The following is a 17112-nucleotide window of genomic DNA, read 5'->3' on the forward strand; positions in this document are numbered from 1 at the left end:
TTTAAAGTAGTACTACTTATGCTAATGACAAACTATTTTATGAAAACGTTTTTCCAAATGTTTTTCTTTAAACTGTGAGCAGGTCAGTGAAGTATGTTATGTCTTCGGGAGTGATTTTTGTGGATGTTAAACACAAGCTTAAAGGATAAGCAATACCAGCCGGTAGACCAAGGGAACGAGTGTGAGAATCTGGTAAATTACTGATCGGTTTTATAGACTTTATGAGCCCAGCTTACTCAGTTGTTCTGTTTATCTGACCACCTGAAAAAAGGAATACTGTCAACAAATAAATCGGACGACCCCAGGGCCATTACAGTGCGTTTCTACCCTTTTAAAAAAAAGATAAGAGACAAAGCAAAACGGACACCTTACATATCCACCCACGTAATTATTAACTGCCTGAGTTGCTGCAATAGTGACTTTGGCCACATCATTATAGTGGTTCCTCCATTGGTGGCGGTCCCGGACAATAAGTCACATCTGGAATTATGGACGACAAGACAGAGAAGCTCAACCTGAAGCGGGAAGTTGGGCTGGTGGGAGCCGTGTCCCTCATCGGTGGGACGATGATTGGATCTGGGATCTTCATGTCCCCACAGACGGTGCTCTCCACCATAGGCAGCCCTGGAGCCAGTTTGGTTGTGTGGGCATGCTGTGGCTTACTGGTTATAATGGCGTCTTTCTGCTACGCTGAGCTGGGCACTGTTATCAGAGAATCCGGGGGGGAGTACATCTACATCCTGAAAACCTCAGGCCCAGTCGTCGCCTTCATGCTAATCTTCAGCTCTGTGTTGTTTGTGAGACCTGCTGGTGTCGCCGGCATCTCACTGAGTTTTGCTCAATACGTCGTGGCTCCTTTCTACACAGACTGCCCCCCTCCGTTGCTGCTGGTGAAGGGCATGGCTGCAGTTTCAATATTAGTGCTTGCCACCGTGAACTGCCTTAATGTTCGCTTTGCAATGAAAATCCAAGTTTTTTTTATGGTGGCCAAGCTTCTGGCGCTGGTGGTCATCATAATAGGAGGGTTAGTGATGCTCATAAGAGGGCACACTGAAAACTTTGAAAACTCCTTCGAGAACACAAATTTGGGCCTCAATCCAATTGGGATTGCTTTCTACCAGGGACTGTGGTCCTATGATGGCTGGAACAACCTGAATTATGTAACTGAAGAGTTAAAACGTCCAGAGGTAAGTAAGTTAAAGGTTATATGGGGTTTTTGTGGAAGCGGTTAAACATTGAAGGATTAGAAGAAGATAAGGAACAATGTGCAATCTATTTAATTCATACACTGGCCGTCTCCCAAAATATCACCTTAAACCAATAAAGTAAGAAATGTTTTCTCAAGTGGTGTAATCAAGTGAAAGGGTGTGTTATAAAGTATGTTTATTACGCTTTTTTATTAAAGCCATGACAACACCCATTGTAGAATATACACCCCTTGTAAAAGTGGTTGTCAAATGTTGAGGTCACAAGTTTTACTTTTTTAGGGTTTGGTTTTGACATGCACACTGCTATTTAAAATAATAATAAAATACTGATATTTTGCCAAATTCCAAATAAAACATGTTTCATTTATAGCATTTATAGGCAGAAACTCCAAACTTTTCAATATAGAAAAAATATGCAATTGTTTCAGACTTTGAAAATGAAAAGCAAACAAAGTTTATGTATGGATTTTGATATAACACATTAGAACAGTGGTTCTCAAACTTTTTCTGTCAGGCCCCCCCTTTGGAGAAAAAAATAAGTCGGTCCCCCCCAACACAAATAGTCACGTAATGGACCAAGTTAACATTTATTAAAATACATCAATATGAACGTGTGCATTCCTTTGCTAGAACAGTGGTAATAAAACAATGCTCCATAAGTCTGTGTGGTCAAAAAAATAAATACATAATACAATTGTGCAATCCCTTTGCTAGAACAATAAGTTATAATACTTTGCCACTTTGCAATCTGTGCAAAAAAATGAAAAGAAAGAAAATGCTGATATTTGGCAGAAAAGTGTGTCTTATCATTAGTGGCTGCAATGAGCCCGTTTGGCGCTGCACATTTCTTCAAAATGGGGTTGCAGGCTCAGTGGCGGCGCCAGAGATTTATTGTGGGGGTGCTGTGGGGTAGCTTGACGCTTCATAGAGGGTGCTCAAACATTTAGGGTTTCCAATTAATGTACCGGTCGCTACAGTGGAATTTTCTACTTCAACAATCCCCGCGCAAATACACAGTAGCTACACCCGCGACAGTTACAATGAAGGCTCGATAATCAGCTCACGGCATGTAGGTGTAAGCAGGGGTAAAGTGCTTCTTTTTTTTAAGTGGGGAGTGGACCTAACATAGGAGGGTCCGGGGGCATGCTCCCCCGGGAAGATTTTTTTTTAAATATTGAAGTTAAAAGCATCAATCTGGTGCACTTTGAGAGCAAAATGAAGAGATCTATGGATACATCTCTCAACACCCATATGAAACAGAACTGTAAACAGATTTACTTTTTCTTTATGGATATTTTACAAATCACTCCCCTTTTCAACTTTATTCTTTTTTTACTGTCATATAGTATTTCATACCTGTTTTTCATTTGTTCTCTTATTTTTTTAAACTATAATGATCATATAAACGTGTGCCTCGGAAATAATTGTTTACATTAATCGTGACCAAAACGTTTGAGACCCGGCCACTATCTCGCTAGCACCAGATGCTAACAACAACGATCTCCGGTACCGGTGCGCTCTCTCTCTCTCGCTCGCGCACGCACACAAAATGGCTCGTTCCACACACACACACACAGAGCCGAGCTTTAATGAAACACAGAGACCCAGACGTACTTGTACTGTACTGTATCATATTGGTGGAACGTGATTCTGACGTGATTCAAGATGGCGCCTGTGTCGGCTCGCCGCTCCCTCAGCTCTCTGCCTTTAGCTATCCTGTTTTTGTTTTATGTTTGTCAGAATGTCTCTGCTCTGCTCGTTTACGATCGCCAAGCTCTCCTCCACCTCAGACCCTCACTGGAGTTGATATTGCTGCCCAAACCTACATCTGGCAACCATAAATCGTCCCCCCCCCCTCTACTGTCGAATATTCCCACCTACCTGTGCCGGTTGCCCTGCATCCTGCCTCGCCGAAAGCGCTTTAGACGACGGGCAAAGCGTGGTGGTGCACTGGTCCATCTTAAGGCATACCTGACGGCTTCTTCTGGGACTTATCCACGCCTCGGATGTCATGGCCCTCCCGCTGCACGCCATGTGAGGGATCGATGGATTCGCCCTGTTTTTCCGGAGCTGCGGACTCTGCTGGGCCCGCTGGCAGCTCCTCCTGCCCGACTGACTGCTCCCGGCCCGCGCGGCGTTCAACACGCACATCTTCGTCAGCTGAGACGCACTACACCTTCGGCAAGCCCGGAGCGAAAACTTTGCATGGCTTTGCTAAATGCTAGGTCGATAGCAAACAAAACGTTCCTGCTAAACGACTTCTTCACCTCTCGTGAACTGGATTTTATGTTTCTGACGGAGACCTGGGTCCACGCTGGCGAGTATACACCGTTCTCTGAACTTCTTCCTCCTGACTGTACATTCTTCAGCTCCCCCCGTGCCACCGGCCATGGTGGGGGCATAGCATCAGTGTTTAGAGCTAGCCTCCAATGCCGATTGCTTCACCCTGTAACTAGCTATGCTAGCTTTGAGTTGCAGCTTTTTGAACTGAACCCGGCCTCGCCTATACTCTGCGCCAGAGGTGTGGACTCGAGTCACATGACTTGGACTAGAGTCAGACTCGAGTCACCAATTTGATGACTTTGGACTCGACTTGACAAAATCACAAAACACTTGCGACTCGACTTGGACTTGAACACCAATGACTCGGGACTTGACTTGGACTTGAGCCTTCTGACTTGAGGTGACTTGATAATTTAATTCAGGGGTCTCCAACACGCCGATCGCGAGCTGCCGTTAGAAGAGCAGATTCCCGTTGGGGAGAGCAGAATCTTCAGCCGCTGCAACTCTTGCTGTGAATCCATGCAGGCAGGGGCGGGACTTTATTTTGCTGAGCCACAATGCGGCCAATCATATGCGAGGACACACTAGGATCATACCATTATGTGAAAGAAGGGTGGGGGGCAGACGCTCCAAAGACAGCAGGTGTAGTGGTACAGGCCAGCTACAGAGCCACGGGGAGACGGGGAGCCGGATTTAAATGCAAGCGCGTCGGAAAAAGTCAAGAAATTTGCGAAAACCGAAAAAATAAGCAGCATCTGGCTGCATTTCAATGATATTGGAGAAAGCAAAGCTGAGTGCAGGATTTGTCAAATGAAAATAACCTTCAGAGCAGGGTTTTTTTTTGGTAACCACTCAGGATTTATTGCCAGAGGTGGGAGAAGTTCAGATCTTGTACTTGAGTAAAAGTACCAGAGTGTAGGAATACTCGGTTACAATAAAAAGTCCTGCATTCAAAATGTTACTCAAGTAAAAGTAGAAAAGTATTATCATCAAAATATACTTAAAGTACCACCTGCAGAGGGATCTAGATTCAGGTTTTTTTCCGCATAAAGACCGCCTCGCTGCACATTATCCCTTGCATAAAGATAGGTTGTGGGTCCCTTATAACATGTTGTACACCGTGGAAATAAACATTCTGGTTACCCTAACATCAGGGATCTTATACATTAAACTCCTTCTGAATCAAACCGCCACGGTAGCCTTACCTTACTGATCCCTCTTAAAATAGAAGAAAACACGTTACTTTACCAGCAGAGAGAAAATGGATTATTAAATTATTAATGTGACTAATAAAGAGCAGTTTAATTATTAAGTATTATTCTGTTGATCGATGTCATTACATTTGTTGAAAAGCACATAATGACTTGTTTAAGACTCGTTTTGTCAAAGTTTAGGACTTGGACTTGACTTGAACTTGCCCATCCTGACTTGAGACTTGATTTGGACTTGAGCGCAAAGACTTGAGACTTGACTCGGACTTGAGCGCAAAGACTTGAGACTTGACTCGGACTTGCAAAACAATGACTTGGTCCCACCTCTGCTCTGCGCAGTCGTGTATCGTCCGCCAAAGTGCTATAAGGATTTTATAAATGACTTTTCTGACTTTCTGTCCGGGATCATGGTGAAATATGATCGTGTTTTGATCTCCGGAGACTTCAATGTCCATGTGTGTTGCGAGTCCAAACCTCTGGTTAGGGACTTTTTAAATCTCCTTGATTATTTTGGTCTCGTTCAGTCCGTGGCTGGCCCAACACACGAAAAAGGACACACCTTGGACTTAGTATTATCGTTTGGACTGTCTTGACTGCCTCACAGTTCTCTGATGTTTTTTAATGCTTCTCCGATGTGTAAATGTGTTTTAATGCTGATGAGCTTATCTCCATGTTTGATTCGACATGCACACTAATACTGGATTCTGTTGCTCCTTTTACGCTTAGACGCACCAAAGTTCTATCAGAGCCGTGGCTCAATGACTGTACTTATGCTCTTAGACGCGCTTGCAGGCGTGCAGAGAGAAAATGGAAAAAGGATAAACTCCATGTCTCCCTAGAAATCCTTCGTGCTTGCCTTTCTGACTACCAGACGGCAGTCAAAGCAGCCAAAACAGAGCACATTTCTCTGTTAATCTCCAAAAACAGCCATAAACCTCAGGTTCTTTTTAATGTCCTCAACTCTATCATTAATCCCTGTGATGTTTCTTCTATTGTCCCATCGACTACTCTCTGTGATAAGTTTCTTACATTTTTTATTGAAAAGGTATCTGCTCTTAGGCTAGCCCACACTAGTGCTACCCCAGATCCTGCTCCTTTTCTGTGCCCTGCTGTCCTCGACCACTTTGAGCCTGTATCCCTCTCTTCTCTCTCGGATGTAGTCAAGCACCTGCGGCCGACAAACTGCACCTCAGATAGCATTCCCTCTCGCCTTCTCAGAGATGTTTTTGATTCAGTTGGAGCAAGTATTTTATTACTTTTAAACACCTCTCTTACCTCAGGATGTGTCCCAGCTGCCTTCAAACATGCCGTGGTTAAGCCACTCCTTAAAAAGAAAAATCTCGACCCCTCCATTCTCGCAAATTTTAGGCCCATCTCCCAGCTACCTTTTTTATCAAAAGCCCTGGAGCGAGTAGTCTACGCCCAGCTGCAGTCTTTTTTAACCATCCATGGAATCCATGAAAAGTTTCAGTCTGGCTTCAAACCCATGCACAGCACTGAAATAGCCCTTTTAAGAGTTTTTAAGGATCTGCTCCTAGCCGCCGACTCAGGTAGCCCAGCTGTCTTGGTGCTGTTAGACCTGACAGCTGCCTTTGACACTGTGGACCATAGCATCCTGTTGTCACGGCTTGAACAGTCTGCTGGCATCACAGGCTCTGCCCTTGCATGGTTCAGGTCCTCTTACCTGTGGGGTTCCCCAAGGCTCGATTTTGGGCCCCATCCTTTTTCTACTGTACATACTGCCCCTAGGTTCAATTCTCACAAAACACAACATCCCCTTCCACTGCTACGCCGACGATGTACAGATCTATCTGCCACTCAATTCAAATGTTAACTCATTACAGCTATTGATGGACTGCTTAGCAGAGATCAAATCCTGGCTGAGCCAACATTTCCTCAACCTCAATGAGAGCAAGACTGAGGTTATCTTTTTTGGACCCCAACTTCTAGCCTCCCAGGTTGATATTCTGGGCTCCCTCAAAAATAATATCCTCCCCTCTGTCACGAACCTTGGAGTGACCTTCAATAGCGCTTTTAAATTCGATAAGCAGGTCAACAGCGTAGTCAAAACCTGCTTTTTTTAAATACGACTATTGGCCAAGACTAAGTCGTTTTTATCGTTTGAGGACCTGGAAAGGGTTATTAATGCCTTTGTTACCTCGAGGTTGGACTACTGCAACGCTCTGTACGTGGGTATGGACCAGGCGTCAATTAAACGCCTGCAGCTAGTCCAGAACGCAGCTGCACGTCTACTCACTGGCCACAAAAAGCGTGACCACATCACCCCTATTCTGGCCTCACTGCACTGGCTTCCAATTCGGTTCCGAATTGATTTTAAACTCCTTTTATTTGTTTTTAAAGCACTAAATGGGCTGGCTCCGGCCTATATAGCTGAACTCCTCCAGCGCTACACCCCAGCCAGAGCTTTAAGGTCTGCTGACCAGCTGCTGCTGGTAGTGCCCAAGACCAGGCTTAAAACCCGAGGGCACCGAGCCTTCGCAGCAGCTGGCCCGAGGCTCTGGAACACTGCCCCTCCATGTGAGGTCGGCCCAGACCCTAGGGGTTTTTAAATCTACTCTTAAGACACACTTCTTCTCCCTGGCCTTTTAGTCAGAGCGGAGCACGACACCTGACTTTTCCCTGTGTTTTCTTTTTAAATATCTGTTGTAATTTATTGTCTTTTATTGTGATTATAGAAATGTGTTTTTATGTGATTGTAGTTATTACATGTACAGCACTTTGGCCCGACCAAAAATCGCTTTTAAATGTGCTCTATAAATAAACCTTGATTTGATTTGATTTGATATTATTTTCGAATCAATAATTTTTCAAATTATGATTTTTTTTTTTGTCATGCCTCTGCGCATACAATAATATTTAGTGGAATTTCATGAATCTTGGCAATCTTGGAGCCTTTATTCGTCCCACAGTGGGGAAATTCACGGCGCTTTCACATTGCTGTTGGGTGACTGTATCGCGCTCATGGCCAGGGTGGACTAGTGTTCTGGGAATCTTTCTGCTGGGCTGGTCTGTTTGTCTGACCGGCCTTCACTACACCGGGCTGGCCCAATCTCATATGTATTCACCCTCAGGCATTACGGTCTTGGCAAATGTAGGTGCTGTAAAGTCACTGGCAGAAGTGAGTTACTATGGTTATTATAAGCATTGGCGTTGCCAGGTAATCGTTTGGTAATGTCAGCCGATGTGAATTTCGACAAAAAGGCCTAATATGGTCTTTTTGAATATAACAGCCTATCAAAGAAAATAAAGTAAATGTTTGTGTGTTAAAGCAGCTGCCTTTGGTTTGATGGCATATGACCATCTATCTTTCCATTGATCCCAATCCAGATGCTTTCAAGTTTAGCAAAAAAAAATGTAAAACGCAGTCAGCAGAGCATAAAAATCTTTATATTTTTAGTCCTGATCAGATCTTGCAGGTCTTGCATAATGGAAACACCCTTTCATGCCAGATCATGTCAGATCACGTCAGAAAAACAACTTTTGCTCCATTTCGAAAGGGAAATTCCAAATGTATTACTTTATTGTTTTAAGGTGATGTTTGGAGAGACGGCCGGTTAATTTATCAATTATATGGAAACCAGCTGCAATGGCTCAACGATCCACCAGGTGGGTAAGTGATTAAAGGAGAGGTGTCATGGCCATTTCCACTGATCATAATTCCATTGTTGAGGTATACTAAAATAGATTTATACTGTGCATTTTTCCAAACTCACATTGGTTTCTCATACAGCATCTCTGTAAACTACTTGTATTCACTGAATTTCACTCTCTGCCTTTAACGGCTCGTTGTAGCTCCCAAAGCTCCAGCCCCCACCCTCCCTGTGAGCACAGTGTGCTCTGATTGGTCGGGACGGTGTGAATCGCGCTGAGCTCCGTGGAGGTGTTGTTTCCTTGTTTAGGATACATAGCGAAACACAGCCAAACTCATCCTGAGCACACACAAAGTCACAGCCGAAGTAAAATCAATAAGTGTGGCTAGATATTGAGTAAGAAAAAGGTTGATAAACGCTGTGAGAATGGGTCTGCAGAGAGAATTTCGCCGCGATCCCAACTGTCTGTTATCAGCCTGCAGCCAGGGAGGAGAAATCAGCTGAGCTGCCTGCTCCCTGCACACAGATGTGTGTGTGAGGAAGTCCGTGGATTGGTCAATTTGGACCAATCAGCGGGGGCTTAACGCAACGGCTCCGCGGACGTAACGTAACGGCTCCACGGATTGGTCCATTTCGTTCCGGGTACGGGTTGACATCATGCCGTACCCGGAAGAATCAAATGGACAATGACGTATCTCCAACGAGGCGTTTTGGGGAGGTATTTTCTGTGTTAAAGTTTTACTCGCTACAGGGTGTACTTTGAGGGTTTTGACTCTGCACACCGTTTACATGCATAAAAACCTTCTGTGAGCCTCTCCGCTCACACAGGGTTCAAAGAGGGATGGAAAGAGCAGGGTTTGGGTTGAACACAGGCGTTTATTAGCACCAAAACAAAGTGTACAACACGGGTTGCAAAACGTTGCCCGTGTGGGATCCTTCACAGGTCCTTCGGCGGCCTCCCAGGATCCTGCCTACTGCAAGACAGACCAGAACCAGTTTACAACATGCTTTTATTCAGTGACTGATTACCTGATTCCCATCAGCTGTCTGGCCTGAGGCCGAGCCATTCCCTTCACACCAGCAGCCGGTGCCCTAACCCAGTGGTTCCCAAACGGTGTGCCGTGAGGCAAGTCCGGGTGTGCCGTGGGATTTTGTGACAACCATACGTTATTATTGCAATATACAACTACACAAAAATAATAATTTTTTTATTTACTATATCAGTACTTTGTATGCACTCATTTCATAATACAGAGGCAAACTCTATACCTAAAAACAATTCTTTAAAAAAAAATCCTCACAGAACCCCATATTTCGCTGTTAACGCAGTTGCACAGGTGGGAATTATAAGACCGTGACACATCGAAGGCTGAAGGACAACATTAAAACAGAGAAACACGCAAGAGGGAAAATGCTTTCTTGTGCGGAGCAAACCACCAACCACCAGTGCAGAGACTGCCGACAACCCACCACCGAAAGAAAAGAGGAAAAAAAACTGTCAGCAGACAGTATCATGAAAGTTACCTGTCTTATGGCACTGCAGGCGAGCGGCAGATTTTCCCTACAAATAGACGAATCTACTGACATAAGTGGGGCTGCCCAACTTCTGGCAAACGTCAGATATGTTGATGCTGACTCTATCAAAGAGATGTTTTTCTTCTGCAAATAAATGGAAAGCCATACTACGGGAGAAGATGGTGAATTACATCAAATCAAGGCCCCTGAAATCTCGCCTCTTCTCCCAGCTGTGCGCCGAGATGGGAGCCGACCACCAAAGCCTGATCCTCCACACAGAGGTACGTTGGCTGTCACGGGGGAAAGTCCTATCCCGTCTTTATGAGCTTCGGGAAGAGCTTTTGGAGTTTTCACGTGAACGCTGTCCCACATAAAGACAAGCTCGAGGATGAGAGGTGGTTGGCCAGGCTGGCTTACCTCACAGACATATTTGGGCATCGCAACGAGTTAAACGCCAAGCTTCAGGGCAGGAATGAAAACATTTTATCATCCACAGACAAGATTCGGGGGTTTATGGGCAAACTTATCCTGTGGCGCGAGGCTTTGGAACAGGGCTCCATGGACATGTTCCCGCTGGCATCAGCTGCGCCGCAGGCAGCTAGGGAGCGCGCTGTATATGCCAAACACCTTCAGACCTTAAAAGAGAGGTTTGACCGCTATTTTCCACCTGTGGCTGACATCGAGGACTATGACTGGATCCGAGACCCATTCCACCCGGAATTCCCAACAGAAAAGCTCACTATGAAAGAGAGAGAGGAGTGCGCAGAGCTCCGTGTGGACCGCACACTGAAACTCAAATTTAGTGAGCTCCCACTGGATCAGTTTTGGTTGGCTTCTGCATCAGAGTACCCAAGCATCTCCCACCACGCGATTGAGCAACTTCTTCTTTTTCCCACTACCTACCTGTGTGAGTTGGCGTTCTCTACTCTGGTTTACATGAAGAACAACAGGAGGTCACGGCTCTCTGTTGAACAGGACTTGCGAGTGGCCCTCTCCTCAGTGCCACCAAGGATTAAAAAAATCTGCGCGCCCGACAGGTACATGTATCTCACTAATTTGTAAGTCTGCAAAATATTTACAATAGCACATGTTTCAATGCTGATTGCTGAAATGTTACATTTATAATTTGTAGTTCAGGCCCATGGACAGTGCAGCTTCCTTGCATTGACAGTTCTCTGTGCTGAATTTCTGCTGAGTCTTTGCCTCATTTTTTATTTTGTGACCTGTCTGGTTTAAATGAGTGTGTTGCTGCTTTGATGAAGCCTAATTTGATAAAGTTTCAAATTAATTTCTGAAATATTTCGTTAATAAATATTTCATGAGTAATATAGTTGTCTTTGTCACATTTTATTTGGCATTAGTAAATAATTATGCACATTTACAGATATTTTACATGATATGAGTGATAACACGTGTTATAAGGGCTATTTTGCACAATAGGTGTGCCTTGAGATTTTTACTTGTCCTTTGGTGTGCCTTGGGCACAAAAAGTTTGGGAACCACTGCCCTAACCACACCCCGCTGCCACATCTTCATAACACACAAGGGGACGGGTAATAACCGGAAAAGCATGACACCTCTCCTTTAAGAAACTGCCACATTGGAACTCATATGAAATAAACAACTGATTATAGGGTGTGTGCTTCTAACACAGACACAAAACAACTGGTGGTTTCTATGCATGAAATAGTGAGAAAACATGCCTCTGGTTAATCATTATTTAACTTATTTTCTCTATAAAAGCTGTTGGGTTGAAAGCAAAACAGGTGAAAAGTTAATTCACTGTAGAATACAGAAGTTACTGTTGATGCCGTGGCTTTATCTGAAAACGTAATTCGATTTATGGACCGGGACACATATTTATTTAGATATTTTTTAAACAAGATTGAATAATTAGCTGTAACGTTTCTTTCTCTGCTTAGGTAAATCAAGGGGGATTTATCTCTGGAGCCTTGTCATCTCACCTCTAACAAGAATATTTATAGTGCGAATTGTTCATTTCACTATATTATTGTTTAACTATTACTGTTTAATATTACTGCTAAAACAATCACAAATTGCGTTTATTCACAAATGTTGTGCAAGGATAAAATGAATCAGTAGTCTGGCTTTAATGCAAATGAACAGGCTCGGCAGTTCATTGTAGGTGATCAGCAGGGGGGTGACTCTTTGTTTCACACCTGGCCGATGGCCCATCGGAAAGTGCCACAGGTCTCACACCTATGGAGAACATAGTGTATTTGAGGCCTACTGTAGGCTCCACGGGAACGAAAACGGGTTGAATCCGCATATTTCTCTTGCGTATAGCCCTTTAAGCTAGACGACGCCGTAACGGAACGGTAGAAACGGACCCTGCAAACGACAACGGGTCCAAAGCAAGGGCGCCGGAAGCGGGGGGGCCATTGGCCCCCCCACTTTTCAGCCCTGCCCCACATTTTCGCAGCGGCGGATGCCGTGGAACACTGTACAAATCCCGTTTCAATAATTCCCCTCTACTCTAAAGTCGCATCTAAAACACGATCTGATATAGCTGTGTATATTTTGTTATGTTTGATTGTTATATTCAATCTCATTAGCTACAGGCATTTTTTAAGCTTGTAAAGCTCTCACTCGCCACTCTGCTGTTCCACAGCGCCGCTTCCCCTCCCTCTGCTGAAATTATGAATGTAAGGCGTATAGTAATCATAGATAACACGGCAGGGTCCGTTACAGTTTGATTTTATCTGATTTCAAATAAACAAAGTCTTGGCTTTCAGAATATTAAACTTGTTTTGGCAAATTCAGATGATAAATACAACTATGAAGCTTGTAACGGCATAATTACAAGCAACGGAGTAACTTTACGTCACTGCAGGCATAACAGCAGCCGGTGTTTCTCGTGAGTGTTTTCCCCGGGAAACAAACACAATACACACAAACGCAAAAATACACAAACACACACACACTCGCGGGCTTCCCCTATCTTCCCTTCGTACTATTTTGATAATTTGCTCCGCTAATAATCAATCAGATCGATCCAGAGAAGAAGGCCTTTTTCTCAAAATGATGACTCTGTAACAGTCATTATATAATGTGACATATTTTGCTTAATATTTGGAGTAGCCTACAACAACAATCCTGATATCATTAGAAAGCTATGAATCTCCTCTTTCCAACAGTGTATACAACTCAAAATGTGTCTTCGGGTCAATGCGAGTGATTTCGATGGAGCAGGTCACTTTGCATTAGGTAAAATAAAGCAGGCAGACATAACAGGAAGAATATGTACATTTTAACCCAATCAAATAGGACATTGTCACACCATTCAAATGTATCCATGTAAATTACAACCAATAAAAAAGCTTAGATTTGTTTATTCGTTACGTTGTTTACTTTATTTGTCACGTTGTTCTGTGTGTGTCAGCCGTTAACCTAGATAGAAAAAATATATACACTTGCAAACACGTCAGAAGAACCAGCGCAGAAGAAAACTATACAGTCAATCTAAACTTAAATTAACAACTGGAAGGTCACATCCCTGACATCCACGTCTCCGGAGCCTGGACCTTCATCAATCATAGAAACAGCGAAGCCAGATGAACCCAAAAGCAACAGCTCTGCGGCCGCAGAGACTGTCAAAACCGCCGCCACCGCCGTCGTTGAACCGAAACAGGCTGCGTTCCGACTGCATGGAGGTTTGTTGTCGGGACATTGAGACGGGTAAAGCTGCAGCTAACTGACCGCTAGATTATTTGGGCAAAGAGAAAGGTACTTCAACGCAGAATGGTACAAAAACAGAGAGTGGTTAATTCTTTGCAAAACCACTAAACGGGCCTTCTGTGAAATATGCAGATTTGCTGCTGTCAAACGGCTTGTAACTTTCTCAAAATGTGGAGATGATAGCTTTGTTAATATCGGAGTTAATAACTGGAAAAAGTGCCCAAGCCTCCTGGACAGCCACGAAAAGTCTCATTTCCACAGAGTGTATTAAAAAAAAGTGCGCTTTCTTCAGTCAAACACCAGTCAACATACAGCTTGTCAAACAACAGCGTATTGAGCAGGACAAAAGAAGAGATGGAATGATGGAGCAACTGCGCAATTTCCAAAAGAACTCGTAGCTGAGAAAAACCCCACTCTGAAGAGCTTCATGCTCACCGGGAAATATGCATCATGAGACAATTATGTCGCGTTTCCACTACACGGACTCGCTCGGCCCCGCTCGGTATGGCTGGGCCTCGTTAGGACTGGCTCACTTTATGGCGCATTTCCATTACAGTTTAGGAACTGGGGCAGTATCTATAGTAACGCAGTGTAGGCGGAGCCGTGACGTGATCTTCAGAGGACCCCAGAAAAACAACACAGCCGTTAGCTGTTAGCACTCAGAGCTCACAGCTCCTCATATATGTTCAGAAACTAGACAAAAGTTAAACAAGTACAAACCACAGACTGCCTGTGTCATGGTGAATACAGTCGCTGCTTTATTTATGTCTGTATAGGCCGTTGTTGTGAGTGTGGACGGTCGGGGCATATACTGCGTTAGCTTAGCCAATCTCCATTTAGAAAACAAGCATTTTAAAAGGTTTTTCCCCTGCCGTCTGTCTGCAGACTTGACAAAGCATTAATTCATGGTTTTTACTAACCGGTATCAGTATGTTGTTACTTCGGCATCATTTTGAAACGTGTATTACAATTAAATCACGGTCAAATATGTCCATCTTGTTGTAGTTGTTGCCCCCTTGCCAGCGACGCTCTCTCTAGTTTAGCATACTCAGCCCGACTCAGCCTCGTTGCCTCTGGCCCTGGCCCCACGATTTTATGAGGCCAGAAAAACTGTGAATTAGGACCCGCCGGCCGGTACTAGGCCAAGTGGAAACGCAACCAAAGACGGGCCGCTGACGTCACAGCCCTCTTAAACCGGGCTGCGGGCTGTAGTGGAAACGCGCCATTATATGAACTTATAAATCTAATGTATCGGGAGTCTCTCACCACTATATTAACTGAAATGTAAAAGCAATGCAAAACATGCAGTTATTGTGCTTCCAGCAAACATCCACTGATAAACTGCGATGTTAACAACCTCATGATAACCTCATATGTTTTTAACTTAGGATCTACCATGTGTTTAGTCTAGAAAAAGGTAAATGTGTGCATTTTATTATAAAGTTGTGTATATTTACAGACTGTTGCAAAAACTAAGAAACTTATAAACATCAGGTTTAAAACTAAAAGAGCTTTACAAAAAAGTAACACAATTAGAGATGTTTGGAGTTTCATTTTAGTTATTAATTTACATTTTTTGTCAAAGAGATGCTGATTTGATACCGTTGATACAGTTACGGCATTTCCTGTTTCTGCCGGAGAGAGGGGAGTTTGTCCCAAAGCTTGCCGCTGTATCTACTCCCTCCATCTGACAGGAGGGAGCCTCATGTGTCACTCCACGGAGTTCACTCCGTCACGGAGGGGGAGTGTGTAGGGGTAGGGTGTAGGGCGTGGTTTGGGATTGGGCCATACACACGCACTTTTTTGGCCCCCCACTTCTAAAATGAATCCGGAGCGCCTGGTCCAAAGGTGGATAGATCTGGGAACGGAGCGCTCTGGGGGGTCCAACGGGGCCGTGTGGTAGCCTATACGGTCATCCGTTTCTGATAATGACGACGCAATAGCCCCGCCTCTCCCCACCTCTGCTGCTCACCCCCGCAAAAGTACACTGCACACTGAATTCAGATTATTTATCTTTATCTCGATATGGACATAAACGCGAGTGAAGTCTAATCTGACAGGACAGAGACACGCAGCTCCTCCCGCTGTGATGCAGCGGGAGGAAAACACACACTTCAAGTCAGATCATCACCCTTAGTTATTTTAATTACCTCTCAAACTACCTAAACTAGTTATAAATATGTTTATTTTTACTGTCGAGTCATCATTACTGGATCAGCTGCTGCATGAGACAGACACTGACGCTGTCAGAAGAGAGGAAAAAGAGACAGCCTCCGTGTATTTTATTATTATATATCATTATATCGTCGTTATTCATTTGTTTTAAAGCTCAATAAATAACAAAGAAGACCTTTGACCGGCACTTTTATAATTTTGTCCGGAAGATTTCAACTTTAACACACGTTGACCGGCGAAAAACTCTGCCCGGATCCCTCGGCCCCCACCGCGGAGAATAAACAGAAGTGCAGCCATGACAACCATTCTTCTTCGCTGCTTTTGTGGAGGAAGTTGCTGCTTTTGTGGAGGAAGTTACAGCTCCACGTACAGGCTCGGCATATGTACTGCAGCTTTTCCAGCGGTTGGATGTAAACGGAGCTGTCTCGTGTAGCTTGACACAATCCGGTGTATATTGCGTGTGGGCGGAAGCTTTTTGGCATAGGAGTTTGCGTTACTCCTATGCGTTTTGCCGTATGACGCAAAACGTCAAGCGTTTTGCTTGACGGGTGTTTTTTTCAGCGTCATTGTTATTCTCTTTATGTTAAAATGACTGCCAAAAATGTTTGGCCTCTCTAATTTCTGTCCCATTCCCTGGGCTTCTCTGCTCATGGCCCAACCAGTTCATTAGCATTACAATGTGTCCTTGATCTTATATTGTAAAGGTAAAAGTATGAGCATCAAACATTAGGTAGTGTAAACTGTGGAGGAAACTTCTGTGTAGTAATGCATGGAGTCACCGACTCAGGAAGGAGACACGGTGAGAGTTGGAGCTTTGATGTCAAACACTGATGGGTTTATTCAGAGTATTCGGCCGGAGGATTCACATCACAAATCAAAGAGTCAGAGGTTCTGACCACACGATAGAGTTGCCACGTCAATTCTGAAGAACCTCTCTCTATGCTAGACCTTTTAACGGGTTCACAGAGAGAAATCAACATCTCTGAAGGAGTAGACTAAACACTGAGTCACCTGCGTCCGACGCTCATGGCCTCAAGGATTTCACATCCTAGAGCCCACAAACACCGATAAAGAAGTGCCTCAGTGTTCCCACAACAATTACCCTTCGTGCCAGTCAAGTTGACTGGTCACACACTGGTGACAACAACACATATGGCACCAAGGCCTTTCCTTAAAGGAGATAACACGTCACAGAGCAAAAGGTTAGATATCTAGAAGAATTATTCCTTAACAGTTCCTCTCTTTTTATCATTTTTGATAACCTTAAAACATTAGTCTAATAATTCTGGTCAATACTTAAATCAATAGGCGTCTTCAGATTCGAGTGTGGTCTCACCTTACATTCAATTACATCACAAAGTAGAGTAAGATTGAAACATTCAATCACAATGATTGATACAGGCAATCATA

The 17112-nt window shown here is 44.0% G+C and overlaps 1 protein-coding gene across 1 annotated transcript in view; it reads left to right on the forward strand.

Moving 5' to 3' along the window:
• Positions 1-473: 473 nt before the first annotated feature.
• LOC117486782 (b(0,+)-type amino acid transporter 1-like) overlaps positions 474-17112 on the forward strand; it is a 43889-nt gene continuing 27250 nt past the window's right edge. Inside the window, exon 1 of the mRNA XM_034135326.1 lies at positions 474-1187. Within this exon, the coding sequence (XP_033991217.1) occupies positions 489-1187 (699 nt within the window). The 5' untranslated portion in view covers positions 474-488. The remainder of the gene's footprint in view (positions 1188-17112) is intronic.

This window comes from Trematomus bernacchii, unplaced genomic scaffold, assembly GCF_902827165.1.
Source record: "Trematomus bernacchii unplaced genomic scaffold, fTreBer1.1, whole genome shotgun sequence".
Lineage (NCBI taxonomy): Eukaryota > Metazoa > Chordata > Actinopteri > Perciformes > Nototheniidae > Trematomus > Trematomus bernacchii.